General features: G+C 42.1%; 1 protein-coding gene across 1 annotated transcript in view; it reads right to left on the bottom strand.

The window, feature by feature from the left end:
* Positions 1 to 1,087: 1,087 nt before the first annotated feature.
* Positions 1,088 to 23,002, bottom strand: part of LOC137413882 (very low-density lipoprotein receptor) — a 39,685-nt gene continuing 17,770 nt past the window's right edge. The window contains exons 11-19 of the mRNA XM_068099322.2: positions 21,042 to 21,269; positions 20,763 to 20,881; positions 18,571 to 18,710; positions 14,842 to 14,983; positions 11,449 to 11,622; positions 11,221 to 11,319; positions 10,964 to 11,032; positions 4,862 to 5,025; positions 1,088 to 4,735 (exon numbers count right to left, since the gene is read on the bottom strand). Of these exons, the coding sequence (XP_067955423.1) occupies positions 4,703 to 4,735; positions 4,862 to 5,025; positions 10,964 to 11,032; positions 11,221 to 11,319; positions 11,449 to 11,622; positions 14,842 to 14,983; positions 18,571 to 18,710; positions 20,763 to 20,881; positions 21,042 to 21,269 (1,168 nt within the window). The 3' untranslated portion in view covers positions 1,088 to 4,702. The remainder of the gene's footprint in view (positions 4,736 to 4,861; positions 5,026 to 10,963; positions 11,033 to 11,220; positions 11,320 to 11,448; positions 11,623 to 14,841; positions 14,984 to 18,570; positions 18,711 to 20,762; positions 20,882 to 21,041; positions 21,270 to 23,002) is intronic.

Below are 23,002 nucleotides of genomic sequence, written 5' to 3'. Positions count from 1 at the left end.
GGGCAGCTTTGCTGCATCAGGGCCTGGGCAGCTCACCATCATAGAATCCACTATGAATTCTTCAATGTACCAGAGGGTGCTTGAGGATAATGTGAGGCCATCTGTCAGAAAGTTGAAGCTCAACCGAATGTGGACCTTGCAACATGACAATGACCCTAAACATACCAGTAAATCCACCAAGGAATGGCTGAAAAGAAAGAAATGGAAGGTTCTGGAATGGCCAAGTCAAAGCCCGGATCTAAATCCCATCGAGATGTTGTGGGGGGATTTGAAACGAGCTGTGCATGCAAGAAACCCCTCAAACATCGCACAGCTGAAAGAATTCTGCATGGAGGAATGGGCAAAAATTTCTCCCAGTCGATGTCAGAGACTGGTAGACAGTTATAAGAAACGCCCACTTGAGGTTGTTTCTGCCAAAGGGGGCAATACCACCTATTAGAGCCAAGGGTGTGCTTACTTTTTCCACATGCGAAATTTGCATTTATGTTTATTTAAATCATGCAATAGCTTACAAAATGTAAATGTTTCATGATATTTGTTATATTACATCACCTTTATCAATATTGTTGAAATGAAGATCAAATAGCTGTATGTTGAAATATGTTGAAAAAGTTAAAACTTTACATGGGGTGTACTTACTTTTTCACATGACTGTATAGTAAAGTCCGCTATTGAATTGAACGCCTCCATTAACGCTCGCTTTGGCTATTTGTGATTTTCCGGTCTTTACCGAGGGGAATCATAGCACAATACTTCTGAAAGCACTGTATTCTGACAGTTATACTGTCAGAGTAACCCATAAAATTTGAAACAATAAGTGACTCATAAAAAAGTAGGATTCTTGAGTCCGATTTGCATTCAGGAACAATTATGGTTATCCATTTTGAAATTGCCACTTCTTATTAAATTAAACCAGTGGACGTGAAGACGTTTTCGACCCTTACACGTGCCAGCAGCACAACCATCGCGGAAGATGCATGACCGTATCAAGTGTTAACTGCCCCGGAAGTTTTGTCATGGCTGACCATTGGCAAGGAGCGACAAGTTACGATAACTTCCAGAAAAAAAGAAATTATCTCCGCTAGTCTTCCTTTCAAAAAATTTTATTGACAAACTGATAACCAGACGTAGTATCTACAAGCGTTAAATGCAGCGCCAACTTCATTTACGAAAGGGCGCAGTTTTATCGTAAAGGCTGGACTCGGAGGCTCGGGTCACAAGAGCACCTTAACTGCAAACTCAATAGTGCAACATTCAAAGGAAACCCAGTGGAATATCTATTGTGACAAAAAAAAAAAAAAAAAAACCAACGAATAAAAACACCAAACCAATCAAACAGTTCTCAAACATCCACCAAATACAAGTATTCACATTTCAGAGTAAACACAGGAGTCACAGCCTACGTTCATATCAGAGGCAACACGAACAATGCAAGTTACAACAATAGATTCACCATACACAAAAAAACTATTAATAAAAATTTAAATAACAAAGTTGTAGATAAAATGGAAATTGGAAACAAAAAGAGCACCTTTAAAAGCTATTGTTGGAATAATAATCTTTTTCCGAAAATGCCCAAGACCAACTTGTCATTGAACCAAGTGTAGGAGATCTCAGCACCACCAGGGAAAGGCAGGTCCGATTGAAACAAGGCACAGGGAGGAGCCAAACAGCATCCAAATACACGCGACATTGAGGAATTATAATAGTAAGTTATCGGTTCCTCGGGCAGGCCTAGAGGTTCGCACACTAGTCTCCAAGCTCCTGGGTTTGAATCCCGACCCATCTATAAACAGTCATCCCAATGTTTCACCAGTGTGTGCCATCCCTCCAATGGACGTCAAATTGGGAGTCTCTGACAGAATTAGTTGGTGGATGTTAAAGATCCCACGGTATTTTTCGCGAAGAGTGGGCGAGCCATCGCTGGAAGCCTGAACAAATTCAAAACTGACTTCCTGAGTCGGAGTGGCGACCCAACCTGGATTGTAGCCTCGTAACTGCTTCGGCAGCAATGACACTGCATAGAGTATGGTGCATGATGACGATGATTGGTGCCTCGTTTTGTGCAGCAGATAGCTGGCAATCAGGCCTCTAGTGTAATCAGGCCAGAAATTTACAGGCATTGTAGAGTCAAGCTTTCAGATAGATTGTGGAGAGTTACATTGAAGGCAGAGTTCTTCACACGTTGGAAACAGGTCGACACAAAGCAACTGGCTGGAGACCGATGGACAAGCAAACATTTCCAGTCAATACACTGGGATTGTAGGACCAGGATTACCCCCCCCCCCCCCCTGATTTTACCCCAAGAGTGAGGCTCATTGAAGAGCAAGCATGAACAACTGACTGACAAGGTAGCAGGACGACCAGGCATAACGAGCAAAGGAATGAATGAACATCAAAGGAAATGAGTGACAGAGAAAGAGAGAGGAGGTAGCACTGAAACTCGCAGGTAAGAGGGTTGGGTTAGGAATGGTTAATGGGGGTAATAAAGACAATGGGGCATGATAGGGGTGACATGAGGTGCGTGCTCAAGAACAGCCATCCCAATGACTTTAGGATTTGATGATTTCATCCCAATGAATGATACATTGAAAGCCCTGGAGGAAAAAGTGGGAAAGATTGGCCTCTGGAAGGTAATGGTTTTCCACAGAGAAAGATACATAAAGAGCATGAGAAAGACATGTCCGCAATGGTGAGGCACATTTACAGTAATTAAGCTCATTGAAAATGGAATGAATGAATGAAACGAATGAATGAATGATCGTTTTAAAGATATTTTTCCCCGCTCGAGCAGGGGTTGGCCTTGCGGACCCAATGACAATCATGATTCCCTGTTTGAGGCAATGTTTTTTTTATGGCGGCTGGATGCCCTTCCTGACGCCAACCTTTGGTCGCCTCTTACGATGCGCAGGGATACGGTGTACCCATTCTAAACCGAGGTACACACCGTGATCATTCATCCCAGCAAGCTGGTACTCAATTTGCCGACCTCGGAAGGATGACAGGCTGAGTCAACCCCCCTGGCGTCAATTCAGCGATCGACCAGGATTCGAACCCAGGATCCGAGGATCCCAAGCCGGCACCCTAACCGCTAAACCAACACCAGGCTGGTAAGCAAGGTGATTGTACAGCAGAAAAGAACACCAGCTGCTGTATAACTTAATTCGTTCAGCAGAAGGCAGACAACACTGACGAAGCACATGCATCTATAAATCCATCACAGGAAACATTCACCAACCGCTTCGCAAAGCTTTCACAGATTCGACACGATTGCACAAAATCCACCAGGTTTTTCAAGTAAAGAGTGTGTGCAAGAAACATTTTGGAGTCACAAACCTACAACCCTTAATTACTTTAACCACTTTCATGTTGTGCCGCATATGAGAGCAATGGCAGGAAGTGGTCATCCATACGAGGCATATGGATACACAGGTCACCTTTCTCTGAAGACTTTTTAAAATCAGGGTTCACTGGAATTTGGCCTTTGGAGAAACATGGCAAAGTTACACACATTTGCCTCTTCAGTTCCAACATGAATCACACAGAACAAATGTACAATACAATATCCCAGTATTAACACTCAAATCAACAATGGTTGTCATGGAGGACTATATACAAGCAAATAAATTAAAACGCATTCACCTTTTCCAACGTTTACATGGCAGGAAGCAAAAACCTTCAAGTGGGAACTGTCAAATCCGTTTAAGGAGTTCCTCAATGTCATGAATGCTGAAACTTGAGGCCTATCTGGTGGACAGCACATGGTGCAAAACATTATTAGCAACACAATCAGCATTTTTACCACTTGTCGGTAACTAGGAACCACCTTTAGAGGCCATTTCTCCCCGCAGAGCAGGGGTTGGCCTTTTTCGGGCACCTTGGTCCCCTTTTTGAATCAATGTTTTATGGACGGATGCCTTTCCTGCCGCCAACCCTGTTAGTCGCCTCTTGCGACACACAGGGAATTGCCAGTGAACTGGTACTCAATTTGCCGACCTCGGAAGGATGACAGGCTGAGTCAACCCCCCTGGCGTTAAATTCAGCGATCGACCAGGATTCGAACCCAGGATCCTAGGATCCCAAGCTGGCACCCTAACCGCTAAGGACCGGGATTTGAACCCAGGATCCTAGGATCCCAAGCCGGCACCCTAACCGCTGAGCCAACAGCAGGCTTCCACTTGTAGGTAATTGATGTGAATAATTTTTATGTCGTTTTAAAAATCGGAATTTGCCTTCATAAAATTGTTATCCACAAAGCACCGCGCGGTCATGGAGTGATCGATAGCCCACCTTCAAAAAAGATTTCCAATGAGAGGAACTTACATAAACCGGACACAGACATGCGTATACAGACAAAAAAAAAACAAACAAACATAAATCCAACGACAAAAACGGTAATGTCTACAATGAAGTCCTTTTGCAAAATAGCCAGCTTATGCCAGTGCAGGACTTTTGAAAGAACCAGTCTGCCACTCGGTGATAGCTTAGCCCATGTAAGCAAATGGGTCTCCGGCCTACAAGTGTCCAATCATAAACCCATAGATACATCAAATTGTGATGGAGTAAAGCGTTAAGTGCCTGTGGCAGCAGTTTCATAAATATCGAAAGAAATCCAGCCCTGGGGACAAAGTGCAAGCTTTGGAGTGGTATGGGAGGATGGATTGACAGCGAGGAGTGTCTGGATAGTCGGATGTAAGGACGATCACTCGTCGATCTCTGTGTTCACCTGGGTGATCTGTAAGCATACAGGATACAGAAAGAGAAAATTGTGGAGGTGGAAAAACGACCGATGAAGATCGAACAAACAAATATGGGCCGACAAATATATAAAACAAGGAACCCGAGCTAAGCTGAGACTTACTGGTTTATAGATATTCTTTGGATATGCTCCTGTACCGATCGAAAGCTCATCTTCAGCAGTGGTCTTACGATACACCGGGTTCACAAAGTTGATGCTCTTGCGGTTACGCCGGCGCCAGTTCCGCCAGAACAGCAAAGCACCGAATGCCAGCATGGTTAGCAACGCTGGGAATACAGTGGAGGAGACATCTTATTACGCAACAACAATGAAGACCTTTCCCACCTCTCCCACCCCCTCCCATGCCTCCTCTCCCCAAGCCCTCTCCCTCCCACAGATCTCCCGATGTCCCTGCTCTCAAATGTTGTGCTTGTGTGCTTCCCTCTCTCCCCATCGTCTACCGCTCCCTTTATCTTATGTTTTATGTGTCAGTTTGACTTTTTGTGATTAATGTTAGCTCTTTCACAAGCCTCGATCTTGTATACACAAATAAATAAATGTATATATATAAATCCTGGTGGTGGGGCGGCTATCTTTATCAAAAACTCTCTTCCTCACTCTCCTTGCACTGCCGTCACTCCACTCCACCCCCAGGAGTACCTCTGGCTAAGGCTTCCTCTCCGCTCCCACCTTTTGTTCATATGTGTACTGTACCGTCCTCCAAACAGTGACTCCATTTACATTTCGCTGTCGGACAACATGGACCAACTTCTATCAACTCATCCAAACTCTCTCTTCCTCATATGTGGCGACTTCAACTGTCATCATGCCAGCTGGCTGGGTGTGGGTTCCTCTCTCACCAGCCATGTCACCTCAGCAAAGGACTTCTGCTACTCACTGGGACTGACACAATCTGTCAATTTCCCGAACCGGATCTCAGTCAATGGAGTATCTTCTCTTCTGGACTTGGTTATGACTAGAGTCCCTGTATAAAGAGAGTTGCGCCATGCGCTGACCCGAGATTTCTGGTCACGTGATTTCGTGGCGCCATTTTGTGTCTAACTTCACCGTGCGTGAACGTCAGCTTGGTACGGGAATGTTGTTTATTGCCAAACAAAATGACTGGTTGTTCTGCTTTTGGTTGTTCAAACCAATCTGGGAAATATAAGATGTATAGATTTCCAAGTGATAAAGTCAGAAGACAAATTTGGGAAGCGAAAGTCAGACGAAAGAGCTGGAAAGCGATCGACTCCTCGAGACTCTGCCAGGTAGGCCCACGCCGCTTGATGATCGATGTTCAAAAGCAATTCTATCTGCTCGGTTTTTTTTTGGTTGTCTGTCCGTTGAAAACCCTTTTAAAGGGAAGTGATTTGTGTTTGTTTATAATCTTCAAGGAGCTGACCAAAAATGCATTTCCGTGGGAAGAACCCTGCTCAATTTTTTTCGGGTAGTCCTAGCGGACCGCATATTGTCATTGATTGATGAAATGTCCCGGTACAGTGACATTGCCTGGTCTGCGGTTGGGTAGTCTGCGGGCAATGTCACTGTACTTTTTCAGAGGGAATTAATTTTGATTTTATAGGGGTGGGAAACCCATGGTCCGTTTTGTTTTCAGTTGTCTGTCCGTCCATTCAAAACTTATTCCGAGGCAAGTTATTTTTTTTGGTTTAAAATCTTTAGCCTAATCGGCAATCATAAAAGCAATTTTAGGGGGGGACCTGCTCAATTTTTTTGCGGGTTGTGCAGCCATCCATACGTCCAAAATTTGACGAGTTATTGTTTGCTTTGTACAGTGCTCATGCGTCTTGTGGCATATTTGCTCAAATATTTCCCACCCCGGGATTTATGTCCAAATTGTAGTGATGGAAGATTTTGCACATTGGACAATCCCTATATATTTAACCTGGTGACAGCTATCGTTCCCAAAACATACAATATTTCTAGGTGATTAATGCAGTAAAACAGGTGTATTTGTGTACCCACATTTAAAACTGGCTCAACTTTCAAAAGCTGTTATCCCTGTTTGATATCAATATACATGTGGTCGATAGAGCTAGCGATTTGTCTGGCCATCTTCCGGAAGATTGTCCATGTGATTTTCTGTTGTGGAAGTACTAGTACATGACAGCTCATTAAAATTAAACTGTGTTGTGTTAGAATAAAAATTTCAATAAATAAATACATCAAGGACACTCATTGTATGATTGCAGGAACATTTCGATGTGAATCAGTTTGAGAGGGGGCGAGCTGATGACAAAAAGAGGTCGAAGTGCTCTGCAGTTCCAACAATATTTAGCTACCGGAAACCCGTGAAGCTGCGCAACTCCCCCAAGAAGCGTGGACCGTCCAGAACTGAGAGACTACATCTACCAAACTTGTCCGACCACACCTACTCCACTCATGAACGTATTGACTCCTCAAATGAATCTCAATGTAAGAATTGTTTTATTTATTACAAAATCATGGCAGGACATGTTCAATCAATGACATATTTTAAACGATTACAAAATGACAGGCATGTGCTTGTCTATATTTGTATAGCTCTTTGAACTATAATTGTACGTTCAGATTATGATGACTATCTTCCTGTTGCCATTTTCTTTTTACATTATTCTAAATATTTTGCAAAATTAAATTGTAAAAAAATTGTGTTATATTTAACGTTAAGTATAAAATTATCTTTCCCGATTACATTTATCTACAGAATACTGAGCAATTGTACATACCAATTTTCCAGTTGGCCATTAATTGTATATGTGCTCTTTTGTAGCTGAGAGTGAACCTATGGACACTGATACACAAGAGGGCCAAGATACTAGTGATTCTATTGAAGAACGGCTGCTGATTGGAGGAGAAAAATAAAAAACTGAACGATCAATTGAGGAATCCATTGCCAGCTATGAAACATATTAATCGATCAGGCAATATCCATCAGAGTTCTGGGCAAGGGTGTAGTAATAAATGAACGTTTCAATCTTACTAGATGCCGATGACGTTTTCCTTATGTCAGAGACAGAAGCTGACTTGCAGCTTGTTAAATCATTACAATGGAAATTGAATATAAATGTCGATAAAACTAAAGTTGTACACTATAGAAATATGGCAATACCACGTACAGAATTTGTTTTAAGTGTGTTAGACTATATGTCGGCTGGAAGTCCTACACCGGAATTGCTCTCGGCACCCTTTAAAAAATATTGGATATGCCCACACTCCTTTCTAAAAGTTATTAAAATTCAGAGAACGACAGCATTGGTTTGTCTTACTTATAATGTTAGCTCTTATATGCAGTGTTGGCTTGTAATATGCATTGCCATACCACTTTTAATATCACCACACAGCTCTTTTTCACGGCAATAGCTGAGTTTTTGACAAAACAAATATCACCTGTATGTAATAATAAGACTAAATATGTGTAGTAAATTTTTTTTTAGCAGGTTTAGAATATATCACCCCATATCGCGAATGTACATGTATATCTAATCCGACACACTTAGACACAAAATGGCGTCCAAATTTGAGTTGACACAACTCTCTATATACAGGGACTCTAGTTATGACTAACTTCTCTGCAAATGTCTGCTGCTCTTCTTCTGCTCCAATCGGTTCTTCTGATCATGTGCTTGTTAAAGTGGACATCTCTCTGGCCATTCTCAGAGAACCTCCTCAGCGTCGACGTGTCTGGCATTTCACTCAGGCCGACTGACACGGTCTGCAAGCAGCCATCAATCATCTGGACTGGTCTCCCATCTCTACTGCCTCTGACATAAATTCTTCCTGGGAATTCTTCCAAAGCAAACTGCTCTCTCTCTCATGCACAGATTTATCCCATCTCGTCTTCAGTTGTCTTACCCTTCCTCCCGTCCATGGTACACTGAATCTTGTGGTGAGGCAGTTGCCCTGAAACAACTTGCCTTTGCCTCTTGGAAGGCAAATCCAACTGAAGGCAATCTCAGTTCCTTCCACCAAGCTCGGAACAAGCGTGTGTCTACCCTCAGGAGTGCCAGGAAGCACTATCTCTCCACACTCAAGATTGAACTCTCAAACCTGTCTCCTTCCTCCAAATCCTGGTGGCGTCTGGTCAAATCCGTTTCTGATGTTTGTTCTCCCTCCATCCCCTCCCTTACCTCAAATGGCTACACAGTTGACACCACACGTGACAAAGCCGAATGCCTCAACTCTGTGTTTGCCTCAAAATCCTGTGTCCCAAACCCATCTCTCTCTGTTCCCACCTTTCCCAGTCGAACCCAACTGCTCCTGGACTCTGTGTCCTTCTCTCCTGACAAGGTGGATAAGTTTTTGTCAAACCTCGACTCTGATTCTGCAACTGGACCAGACGGCATCAGCCCACGGGTCCTAAAATCCTGCTCTGCCGCTCTATCTCACCCTCTCTCTGTTCTTTTCACCCTCTCTTTTGCTCAAGGTCATCTGCCAGCATCTTGGAAATCAGCAAACATTACCGCTTTACACAAAAAAGGTGCAAAAACAGATCCTTGCAACTACAGACCTCAATCAGCCTGCTTCCAATTAATCAGCAAAGTCATGGAATCCATCATTGCTTCGGATATCAAATCCTTCCTCTTCTCCAATGGCTTGATCTCTGATCATCAATTTGGATTCAGACCAGGTCATTCTACTCTGGACATGTTGCTTCTGCTGTCTCAACAATGGATGGAGGTCCTCAATGCCAAACAGGAAATCAGAGCTGTCTCACTTGACATATCACGTGCCTTCGATACGGTCTGGCACCCAGCTCTGCTCACCAAACTATCCTCCTATGATATCCATGGAAATCTCCACTCATGGCTTGCGGACTTCCTCTATGGTCAAAGGCAACGTGTGGCCCTGAATGGATTTCTCTCATCTCCCCTTCCTGTTCTGGCTGGAGTTCCCCAAGGTAGTGTTCTGGGCCCTGTGCTATTTCTGGTCTTCATCAATGATCTCTCCGACTCTCTGGAAAATCCTCTCTATCTCTTTGCTGATGACTCCACTATCTGCCGCTCCATTCCTCATCCCTCAGATCGACAGTCTGCAGCCTCCTCGCTCTCTGCAGACCTGGAAAAAATCACAGACTGGTCAAACAAGTGGAACATGTCTTTCAATCCTGACAAATCTCACACTCTTACAATGTCTCTCCGAAAGGACCGACTGGAAAACCCTCCCATCTACTTTCTCAACAATCCTCTCCAAGAAGTTCTGTCGCTCAAGCTTTTGGGTCTCACTATCTCCCATGATCTATCTTGGGAAAACCACATTTCCAAGCTGGCCTCCAAAGCCAGTCGCCGACTGGGCATCCTCCATCGTGCGAAGTCCTTCCTTGGCACACCTGAGCTCCTCACCACATACAAGGCTTTCATCCGCAGCTCAATGGAATACTGTTCCCCCCTCTGGGCTGGTGCTCCTGCCTCACACCTAGCTCGGCTTCACGCTGTTGAAACCAAAGCTTTCAGAATCATTGGAATCTCCTGCGATGAAGTTAACTCCGAGGGCCTTTCACTCACTCACCGCAGGCAGGTTAGTGGTCTTTCTGTCTTCTACCGACTCCTCTCCGGCCTTGCTCCCCCAGCTCCCTCTGTGCTCTGTCCCCCCAATATTCCTTCAGGTCGCACAAGATCTGCCTGCAACCCTCTTATGGTTAAACTGCCAAAATCTAGGCTCTCTGCTCACCTTCACTCTTTCATTCCCCTTTTCTCCCGCCTCTGGAACAAACTCCCCCACTCCCTTCAATCCCACTCCTCCATCCAGGTCTTTAAAACAGCTGTTCACCACCATCTCTTATCTTCCCCCATCCAAAACCTTGATCTTTTCTACCCCCGCTAATTCACCCCAGATACATTTTTTTTTGAAATTCCAACTTCTTTCCTGGAAGTCCTTGCAGTGTTCATGTTTTATACCTCTCCCACCTCCCCCAAATCCCTCCCCCTCCCACATTTCTCCCGATGTCCCTGCTCTCAAATGTTGTGTTTGTGTCATTCCCCCTCCCTCCCCATCTTCTCTGCCGCTCCCCTTATTTTGTGTTTTGTGTGTCGGTTTGACTTTTTGTGTGATTAATGTTAGCTCTTTCACGAGCCTCGATCTTGTATACAAAAAAAAAAGAATATATATATATATATATATATATAAATGTACATTTATAAAAATATATATACATATATAAATAAAAAGATATATATATAAAACAGACATGCCCAAGTCAAAACACCTCAAACCTCTCAGTTATCTCACCGATTGGAAGCAAAACGGACAGAATCGTTGTTCCAGAGTGCGCAGAAGCTTGTGATGTAGCGACTTGTACTGCAAATAGAAGAAACCCACCCAAAAAATTAAATGTTACACAGCAGCTTCCAACTTTGAAGCTTACAGCTTTAATAAAGTTAAATTCATTTTACAATGATGGCCCTCTACCTTCTTCCGCTCACACATGGCCAGATATTTGGGTCAATAACATGGTGAAAAGCGAGGATTTTTGTCTTAATTCTTACCCTGCTGGGTCGGATGTTGGAAGTCAGCGATATGGCTGTGTGTACTCGTTTGGATTGCGATTCGCTCCTTGTGGCTTGGAGATTCAAGAGAATTTGGCACTGCAGAATGGAATGGAAGACAAATGTCATGATGGCTACAAAGCAGTTTGAACTCTGTTGGTGATGTGATTTAAAGATAGCAAATTCAATAGTTGGGGCCAGTGCCACAAAAAATGGTGACATTCTCACACTGGAATGAAGAGACAGGTCCTGGCTGGCAGCGTAGGCCGTCAATGTGCAACTGTGCACCATCAGGACAAACGCAGGTGTACTTAGCCGATCGGGCTGTGATCTGTGGAGCTGGCAAGCAAAGGAACTCACAGCCACCATTCGCCAACCCAGCATTTGAACACCAATCTGTGCCTGGAAAGGGGAGGATTTCTTCATAAGACCGACATTAATGTTTAAAGACTCCAAGTATGTCAAATTGTATTTAACTACAACAATAACAGGAAAAAGAGCAATCAGAGATTGCAAACCCTCGCCAGGATGTATTTTCAGTCGTTTAAGGCTTTTGTGTGAAAACAAATATGGCGATCGAACCACGTGACCGATGACGTCATCATTAATTTTTTTTCTAAACTAATTTATTCCTAGATCATGCTCAAGAAATTTCATCTTGATCGGATGAGGTTTTGTACTTTTAGAATTATGACGTCATAATGGAGGAACCTATGACATCATCATAGACATTTTATTCCCCATGGAGAGTTCTTTAAAATGAGCAATGTCTCAATTTTTTCTTTTCAGCGCTTTCGGAGATATAGAGGTGCAAAGTTTTTCGGTTTATCCAAGATGGCGGCCGAACCTCGTGACCTATGACGTCATAATTATCATGAAAAACAATTCTACAGGTGGAGTTGCACCTATGGAGAAAATTTCCTGTCAATCGGACCAACGGTTGCAGAGAAAAATCATATTTATTCTATGTGGACAAACAGACAAACAAACGGACTCAAATGCAATACCCTCTCCTCTGGCGAGGGTAATAACAACACAACAACATAAATTGGGGGAAAGGCCTCTTTTGCTCCAGCAAAAGGGAAGGCCTGAAACATCACTTTCTCCTCTTACTTAAGACAGATCAACCACAATTATGGTAATTTTTATCTATTCTATCGACTCGCATTGTTTGTCAGAGGAAGAGGTTCAATCTGCTGAACTTATGGAATCTCTCCTGGGGATGATCATATGGCAAATCTGGCCTCCAAAGCCTGTCACAGACTAGGTATACACTGTCATTTGAAGTCTCATTGAAAAATCAAAACTACTTAACTTTCGGCCTTCCTCCATAGCTCAATGCAGTCCTGCGCTCCCTTATGTGCTAGCACACCAGCATCACATCTGTCTCTCTTGGATTCTGTGGAATCTAAAGCTCTCGAAATTATTGGAGTCTCCGACAACAGGCTGGCGCACAAGTTCTGTTGCTTTCACATGACAAACAAGTCGGTGGTCTCTAAAATACTGCCTATGCTCTAATATTGCTTTCAGTCCTCCAAACCTCCCCAACAACTACGGGATGCACATGTTCTTCCAGTAATCCCTTCTGGTTCCACTTCCAAAATCTAAGCTTACTGCACATCTAAACTTTTCTTGCTCCTTGCTTCTCCCATATTTGGAACTGTCTTCCAAAAAGACTGTGCTATCCCACTCTCGTCTGCAGGCCTTCAATCAGGTGTTGCACCACTGTCTCATATAATTCCCCATTCTTACCCACTATCTTTAGTATCCCCGTTAACCCTGTCCAACACAAACTTCTTCACTGCAGGTTACATTGTTTCTTCCTCTCCCCCTCTCTCTTTTCCTATTGATTCACTCTTTTGCTAATTGTGTCCAAGAGTTGCTCCACTGCCCTAATGTCGGTTCATATGCTCAATCACCTGGAGCCAAAACAAACCTTGCAATATCAAAAGCCTCAATTTCCTCCTGTCAAGCAAGATGAATTCCATTGCACATTCAAATTGGGCAAATAAATTCCTTTACACATACAAGTATTGCAAGTTCTATTTTTTGAAGTTCACATTATGCATGGTCACTGGTTAAAAAATTTCAAGTTTAAGCTAAATAAATGAATAAATAAAAGACAAGCCAGGAGCCGACGATGGTTCACCAGCGAGCGGTATTCAATGACAAAGGATGGACTATAACCGAAACAGGCCCGGACTGGGGGTTCGGGGGCCCACGTGTCAGGTGTTGGCCCCCGACATGCGGTGTACATGCCTATTTACAAAGGGCCGCAATGCGCTGCGTGCGCAGGCCTTTAAGAGCCAGCTGTACGTAATTGTGTGTGGTGCTGGCCCGGAAATGTCAAAACGAAGGTTACTGACCTTGAAATGAGATAGAAAATAATGTATAATCAGTCATGAGTTTAGTTAGCTACACAATAACGAAAATTCGGTTAGATTCCGACAACTTTGAAAATTTGACCTTTGTGACCTTCAAAGGTCAAAGGTCGAAGATTCTGAAATTTGTTGGAAAACTTGTATTTCATGATGTATGTGATAATATAAGATAATGTACGACATTTCACCCTATCAGGAAGTGAACAATGTAATAAAACCATCAAAAATCAACTTTTCTAAATTTAGTGACCTTGTGACCTTGACCTTGGGGTGAAAATGAAAAATCGAGCTCCATGGGGCTAGACACATGACATTGGCCTAACCAAATACCGAAACCCCTGACAGATTCCACCAAACCCCTCGGAGAAGATGTAGCTTGAACTCGATTACCCCCTAAAAAGACATCTTTTTCCGGCGTGGCTCCGCCCACAATGGGCGCAATACGCCCACTCTAGACAGGACACAACTAGATCATGATATCAACCTCCCACCCAAGTTTCATCAAGATCGGATGATATCATCGGGTAGTTATGCTGCGGACAGACAGACAGACAGACAGACAGACAGACAAACACACCCATGACGAATATAGTGGTCACTCTGTTTGATAACTCGTGAACCAAAAATACTATAACACAAAAAAAGTAATAGGTTGTAAAATTAAAAAAATAGCTCTGTGGGGGACAACTGATGGCAATTTCCCCATAGTTTCTGAGAAGATTTTAAAAATAAATTACCTGAATTTGAATGGAACCCCCCTTTGATCCCTTCAAAATGGGTGGATCCAGATGGGGAGCACAACCCCATGAGACATTGCTGTCCTGATGCATCATACCGAATTTGGTCCACAATCTGTCGGATAGTTTGTGAGAAGACGGTTTAGTCAAATGTTAACGGACGTATGTATGTACGGCCTGACAGCCGGACACTGGGACCCACTGAGGTTTTTGAATGAAATACTTTTCAAAAATTGAAATTTTTTTGAAATTGAAATACTTTTCAAAAAAAATTGTGGCAGCCAAGCACTTAAATTTCAGAGAAATAACCTAAAAAGCAGAAATCCAATGTGTACAAAGGCACCAAAATCTCACAATACTGATGTTTCTGGTTTGCCATTTTCTACTTACTGGACAGCCCCACTACCCCTTCCCCCTTCCCTCCACTCCACTCCTGTCTTGTCTTCTGGAAAACCCCTTTCACAAAACTAACCAACTTTAGGTGTAGGTCAATCCAAACCCACCTTCAGGCTGGAGCAGTTGGTGATGCACCAGCAGGTCCTGTGCACTCTTCAAGTGTTGCACAACAGGCTGTACGCCTTGCCCAGTAAACTTGTTCGCCTTGAAGATCGCCTCGCTCTGCCCATCGAGCCAGAAGACCATGTCCTACCAAGCACAAACGGCCACATCAATCACACTGCTCTGCACTGCCCATACAGGCTTATCAATGAAATGCTTGAAGAAAAAGAAACCCCACATTATGAGGAGGGCCAATTACAAGGTGGAACTGGCCATTTGTATTTAAAGGTCCAGTGCAATGAAAATTGTGTAACAACCTTTTTTGGTAAAATTACAAATAATTGTAAGTAATATCCCAAGAACTGCACATGGTTTTCGTTTCAATGATTATTTGAGGCGTCGAGTTAAAAATTAAATCTGGCTGGTACTGTGCCGAAATATTATTGACAGCACCCCAGGCGATTGCATAATCTATGTGACGTCATCCCAGGAACGATTGTTACCCTCGCCAGAGGAGAGGGTATTGCATGTGAGTCCGTTTGTTTGTCTGTCTGTTTGTCCGCACAGAATAAATATGAATTTCTCTGAAACCATTGATCCGATTGACAGGAAATTTTCACCATAGATGCAATTCCACCTGTATAATTTTTTAATGATAATTATGACGTCATAGGTCACGTGGTTCGGTCGCCATTTTGGAAAAATCAAAAAACTTTGCACCTCTATATCTCTGAAAGTGCTGAATAGGAAAAAATTGAGACATGGCTCATTCTAAAGAACTCCATGGGGAATAAAATTTGTTAATGATGATGTCATAGGTGCCTCCATTATGATGTCATAATTCGACAAGTACAAAACTTCATCCAATGAAGATGAAATTTATTGAGCACCATGTCGGCATAAACAGGTAGAGGACAAAAAAATAAATGATGACGTCATCGGTCACGTGGTTTGGTCGCCATATTTGTTTTAACACAAAAGCCTTAAAAACCACTGAAAACACATCCTGGCGATGGTTTGCAATCTCCGATTGCTCTTTTTCTTGTTTTAATACTGCAATAGACAGACATGTCGTGGTGCATTGTCAACACACAGTTTCGGTGAATTGCGCAAAGAAATGTCAGCAGGACTCGTTTCAGAATCGTCAACGTCAGGAAGTGAATCTGAGGAAGTGTTTTCTGATGGAGAATCTTATTGTGCGATTTTGATGTAGCAGATGCTGTAAAGCCAATTACGCCATACATTTGAGAATCCAAGATGAAAGGTGGAGTGAACATCAACGATGAGATACCAGGTGTTCACAACAATCGGGGAGATTGATTTGTAAATCATTCATCCGAGCTAGAAGGGCCGAGTTAAGTAGTATTTTGATGGAAGAGTTTTCTGTCATTCGTGTAGTTATAAAAATAGAGGCAATACCCCTGGGCGCTCACCTGGTAGACTAAAGCAGTATACTACACTGATTAAAGGTATTTTAAACCAACTTCAATGGTCGCAAGAAGAGAGGGCAGCATGTAGAATCATAATAACAGTCATAGGGCTTCAGACAAACAAACAAAAAATACCTATTTAAGGTTGCAACCCACCTTTCCTCCCTTGTAGACCTCCATGGCCCTGATTTTTATAATGCCATGAACAAACTTTGGTGCATCACAGGTGATGAAGGTTGTGGTCAAGTTTCATTGAAATCGTGTGTAGTTTCGGTAAAGAGAGCAAATACCTACATTGAGAGGCTCAAACCTCCCGTAGACTTCCTTAGACCCCAATTTGTTTAATGCCGTCATCAAACATCATGGGTGATGAAGGTTGTGATCAAGTTTCATCAAAATTGTGTGTGCAGTTTCTGAGAAGAAAGCAAACACCTATTCTGGAGGGCACAGCCCCATAGACCGCCTAAGACCCCGATTTATTTTTTTTATACCGCGAACAAACGTTGGTACATCTCGGATGATGAACGGAACATTGTGGTCAAATTTAATCGAAATTGTGTGTGTAGTTTCTGAGAAGAAAGCAAATACTATTTGTGGGGGGCACCTTTTTTTTTCTTTTTTTTGTATACAGGATCGAGGCTCGTGAAAGAGCTAACATTGATCACACAAAAAAATATATCTAAAAGTCACACAAAACATATAATAAGGGGAGCGGTAGACAAGATGGTGAGAGAAGGGGAAGCACAAATACAGCATTTGAGAGCAGGGACATCGGGAGATCTGTGGGAGGGCTTGGGGGGAGGAGGCATGGGAAGGGGAGGAGAAGTATAAAACACAAGGACACTGCAAGGACACTGCAAGGACTTCCAGGAAAGAAGTTGGTATTTCAAAAAAGTGGATCTGGGGTGAAATTAGCAGGGGTAGAAAAGATCAAGGTTTTGGATGGGGGAAGATAAGAGATGGTGGTGAACATCTGTTTTAAAGACATGGAGGGAGGAGTGGGATTGAAGAGAGTGAAGGAAATTTGTTCCAGAGGTGGGAGAAAAGAGGAATGAAGGAGTGAAGGTGAGCAGAGTCTTAATTTTGGGAGTTTAACCATAAGAGGGTTGCTGGCAGATCTTGTGCGACCTGCAGGAATATTTGGGGGACAGAGCACAGAGAGAGCTGGGGGAGCAATGCCGGAGAGGAGTCGGTAGAACACAGAAAGAGCACCTACCTGCCTGCGGTGAGGAAGTGAAAGGCCCTCACAATGAGCTTCATCACGGGAGATTCCAATGATTCTAAAAGCTTTGGTTTCAACCGTGTGAAGCCGAGCTAGGTGTGAGGCAGGAGCACCGGCCCAGAGGGGAGAGCAGTATTCCATTGAGCTGCGGATGAAAGCCTTGTATGTGGTGAGGAGCTCAGGTGTGCCAAGGAAGGACTTCGCACGACGGAGGATGCCCAGTCGGTGACTGGCTTTGGAGGCCAGCTTGGAAATGTGGTTTTCCCAGGAAAGATCATTCCTTCCCCCCTCCCCATCCCATAGATCCACTTGGTGCCCGATTTTCTTAATGCCATGATCAAACTTTGATACGTCTCGGGTGGTGAAGGTTGTGGTCAAGTTTCATCAAAATCATGTGTGTGGTTTCAGAAGAAAATGGAAATTCCTATTTTGGGGAGTCAAACCTGGACGGTTTCTGTTTTGCATGGAAACGGTTGACATTGCAGCTGCGTCAAGCTGTTTAAGTGCCCGGCAGGGCAAGGGGAGAATGATTCTCAGTGGAAGAGCACGAGGGAGTTGAGGGAGTCAAGAAAGGGCTTGACAGGGTCTCGGAGCATATTACGCAGACGCTAGTGTATTGAGGGTCAACTGAGTGGTGAGAGGTCATTTTGAAAAACGTTTACTCTGTGTGGATTGTGAATAAACACCTCGATGTATTCATGAGAATGGGGAGGTACGGGACAAAACAAAGTGGAGGGAAATGAACAGGAGTCGGGGGACGAATGGGGTTCAACGGGGGAGAGAATGGGGAGGAGAGGGTGGGTTAGAGGAGGTTATTTTTTCAGGGGGACTTAATACATTTTACTGAAGATAATACTATGATGGAGCAGAGAATGATTATGAAATGTCTGCTCAATGAAAACATCAAGCAAGTTGAAAGTTACATGACTGGCTGAACAGTATATGGTGATGAATACCTGTTAAGGTTACATACAAGCTCCGTTATAAACAAAGGTCCAGGTTATATTTGAACCACCCTCATCAATATGAGTCTATTATTTTTTTCTGGAGTCTATTTAGGATCAAACATAACTAAATCTTACCTCGAAAATAGCAATGGCGTAGGGGTGCTGAACGTGGCTGGAGGACTGTACCACAGTTCGTCGATCCCCACCATCTAGGTCCACACTGGACAGTGAGTGCAACTTTGAGTCTGCCCAGTAGAGGCGCTCGTTCAACAGGTCTGTAAACACGAAATACGTTTGTTTTTGTCTGTTTTTCCACAGAATAAAACAATTTTTAAAAATAGGGGCAATACCGTGAAATGGGGTGAATAGGGACAGCAAGGTGAATAGGGACACAAACTGAAAAAAAGTTCGGAAACTTTTTTCGCTGAAAATTGATAACCATACTGATTTGTTGATATTTGGGTTGAAAGTGTTCTCTTGTTTTTTTTAAAAAGCAACTTATAGTCCCTATTAACCCCATATATGGGTTAAATAGGAATAAATAGGATTTTTATGGCTGTCCCTATTCACCCCGTTTTATGGGTGAATAGGGACAATCACTAATACAAAAAAATAATAATCAAGAAACAATCCTGAGTTTCCAACTTATTGCTAAATTGATAGCTCAGATGGGTGCTCATAATATGCACCCATAATATAAACCATGGTGCCAATGAAAAAAAAATGGGATAAAAGGTTTCTCCAAACTGTCCCTATTTCTTGATTATTATTTTTTTGTATTAGTGACTGTCCCTATTCACCCGTAAAACGGGGTGAATAGGGACAGCCATAAAAATCCTATTTATTCCTATTTAACCCATATATGGGGTTAATAGGGACTATAAGTTGCTTTTTATAAAAGCAAGAGAACACTTTCAACCCAAATATCAACAAATCAGTATGGTTATTAATTTTCAGTGAAAAAGGTTTCCGAACTTTTTTCAGTTTGTGTCCCTGTTCACTTTGCTGTCCGTATTCACCCCATTTCACGGTACCCCTGGGCGTTCACCAGGTAGAATAAAGCAGTATACTACACCGACTAAAGGTATTTTAAACAGTATCATGGTATTTAACACTAATTTCAATGGTTGCTAGTAGGCAGGGCAGCATGTAGAATCATAATAATGTAATCATAAGGCTTTAAACAAACAAACAAACAGAAATATACCTATTTTGGGGGCCATGCCCTACTCCTCCCAACCTCCCCTCCCCCCACTATCCCCCATGAAAAAACTTTGGTACATCACCGGGTGGTGAAGGTTGTGATCAAGTTTCATCCAAATCGTGTGTGTAGTTTCGGAGAAGAGAGCAAATGCTTATTTTAGAGGTTCAAACTCCCCAAACACCTCCTTAAACTCCGATTTACTCTATACCGTCAACAAACATTGGTACATCACGGCCGGTGAAGATTGTGCTCAAGTTTCATCAAAATAATGAATGTATTTCTGAGAAAAAAAGCAAATTCCTATTTTGTGTGGTTTCAGAATGGGGGGGGGGGGGGGGGGGGTCACACTTGGACCCACTTTGACCCCTGGTAGAACCTCTTAGACCCCGATTTTTTAAATGCCATGAACAAACTTGAGTTGCAACATACCAAATATCATTTAAGCTAAGTTTGGTCACAATCCCATCAGTAGTTTCAGAGAAGTTGCAAGTGTTTATGGACTAACGGACCGATGATGCACCATCCCATAAGCTCCCTGGATCTTCATTCCAGGTGAGCTAATAAACTACTCCTTTTGCGCCGTCAGGTGCATAGGGCTGCCGATGTAGGCACAATTGCCTGTCAACAGCGTGAAGCCGAGCTAGGTGTGAGGCAGGAGCACCGGCCCATAGGGGAGAACAGTATTCCATTGAGCTGCGGATGAAAGCCTTGTATGTGGTGAGGAAAAATGTGGTGAGGTGAGGAAAATGTGGTGTATGTGGTGAGGAAAAAAAAAAAAAATTGGCTAAGGGGGCACAATTCTAAACACAGGACATTCAAATGGGTCGTTCTTCCCATCAAGCTCATCCCTATTTTGCCGAGCTTGGAAGGATGACAGGCTGAGATAACCCACCTGGTCTAATTTATGGAAAACCAGGGTTTCAATTCAAGACCTCCAAGATCTTAAGCCAGCCACTTTATCCATTAAACCACCACCAGACTTTGCACTCGGTTCTATTAATTAGTTCATAAAAAGACATAAACAAAGGTAAAAAATTAACTCATTAGTTTTGCATCATCACGTTAATATGGCAAGAACAAGGTCCAAACTTATCGGAGAATTTAACAGATGGGCATGGCATACCAAGCGTGATGCCATTTGGCCACTCGATATCTGAAGAGACCAAAGTCCGGCGCCCATTTCCGTTCATGCCAGCCTTTTCAATCTTTGCCTTAACTCCCCAGTCTGACCAGTACACAAACCTAACGGCACAAGGAGAGAGAGGGGTGGGGGGAGCCAACAATTTATATGGAAGAAAACAACTAAAGCAACCCTGTGAAAGTAATGCACTCCAAGTAATCCTGGAATTTTTATGCAAGGATTTTAGAAATTTTATAGCAAAAACAGAGGATAAATTCATACCCTTTGAGGGGATCCACAGCAACTGCACTCGGTTCGCTGAGACCATAATTGAAGAGTGTCTTCTGACGCAAGCTGCCCAACTTCGCAACCCCCAATGTTTTCTTCACTGAATCAGTCCAGTAAATGTTCCGGTGTATCCAGTCCACAGCAAGACCATTGGCACTCACTCCAGGGTCTCCCAACACCACAGTGTGCTTCGTAACATCATCAGCTTCCAGCATTGGAGCACTGGCATTGAACAACAAAAACAGCAATAAACAAATCTTAATCATAAAAACACAACCTTTGATAATATTGCAAAAATAATATATACAAGTACAGATACATTCAAAGTACACCGCCCCCAAGCCAAATAATTAAATATCCCACAGCGCGGCATTGCCAGGGCACCTCCGGCGCCCGGCAATACCGCAGTGCAGCTCATAGAGACTGCATTGGGAGGGAGAGGTGTACAATAATTGATTGATTAATTGTATAATTAAAATCAATAAAAGATTAGCACAAATTATTTTCTTAATCAATTGGCTAATAGCATAACTAAACCACTAGTGCTTCATCCGAAGATGTATCTTTTAGAAATTTAATTAAATAAGTCATTAATAAAAAATTAAATAATTAATTGATTAGTCAATAAATAATTAATTGATTAAATGATTAATCAATAAATCAAAAATATCTTTGATAGCCACATCACTTGGTCACTCATGTCCAAATATTAGCTTCCGAGCTCTAAAGGTGTCTGAGGTATTGGCCAAATGAGAAAGAAAATAAATAAATGATTAATAATGAAAATAAATAAATAATAATCATGAAAAAATTAAATAGTTAATCAATTGACTAATAGAATACATAAACCACCACCATTTCATCCGAATCTGCAACTAAAGAACAAACAAAAAAAAATTAGTCATTAATCGAATAATTAAATAATTAATCGATTAATTGATTAATCAATAAATCAAAAATAGCCTTTGCAGCCAAATCACTTGGTCATTGGCATGTCCAAATATCAGCTTCCGAACTCAAAAGGTGCCTGAGATAATGGCCAGAAGAGAAAGGAAATGTATAAGTCCTTAATTAATCGCTAATAATTAAATAACTCATCAATTAATTGATTAATCAAAAAACAAACAATACCGTTTTTGAAAAAGGACTTGCTCACTATTGTGCCGAAATTTCAGCTTCCTAGCTCAAAGGATGGCTGAGATATCGCCCGGACAAACAAACAAACACACAAACAAGAAAGAAAGAAAACAAGTACACATACATTCAAAGTACACCGCCCCATGCCAAATAATTAAATATGCTGCAGCGCGGCATTGCCGGGGCGCCTCCGGCGCCCGGCAATACCGCAGTGCAGCTCATTGAGGCTGCATTGGGAGGGAGAGGTGTACACTAATTGATTGATTAATTGTATAATTAAAATCAATAAAAGATTATCACAAAATATTTTCATAATCAATTGGCTAATCGCATAACTAAACCAGTAGTGCTTCATCCGAAGATGTATCTTTTAGAAATTTAATTAAATAAGTCATTTATAAAAAATTAAATAATTAATTGATTACTCAATAAATAATTAATCGATTAATCAATAAATACTTAATAGATGAAATGATTAATCAATAAATCAAAAATATCCTTGATAGCCACATCACTTGGTCACTCATGTCCAAATATTAGCTTCCCAGCTCAAAAGGTGCCTGAGATATTGGCCAAATGAGAAAGAAAATAAATAAATGATTAATAATGAAAATAAATAAATAATAATCATAAAAAAATTAAATTATTAATCAATTTGGTCAGAGAACACATAAACTACCACTATTTCATCAGAATCTGTAACTTAAAAAAAAAAATTTTTTTTGTCATTAATCGAATAATTAAATAATTAATCGATTAATTGATTAATTAATAAATCAAAAATATCCTTTGCAGCCAAATCACCTGGTCATTGGCAT

This window comes from Myxine glutinosa, chromosome 1, assembly GCF_964187855.1.
Source record: "Myxine glutinosa chromosome 1, kmMyxGlut1.1, whole genome shotgun sequence".
Taxonomy (NCBI): domain Eukaryota; kingdom Metazoa; phylum Chordata; class Myxini; order Myxiniformes; family Myxinidae; genus Myxine; species Myxine glutinosa.
This window is presented reverse-complemented; position numbering and strand designations above follow the sequence as displayed.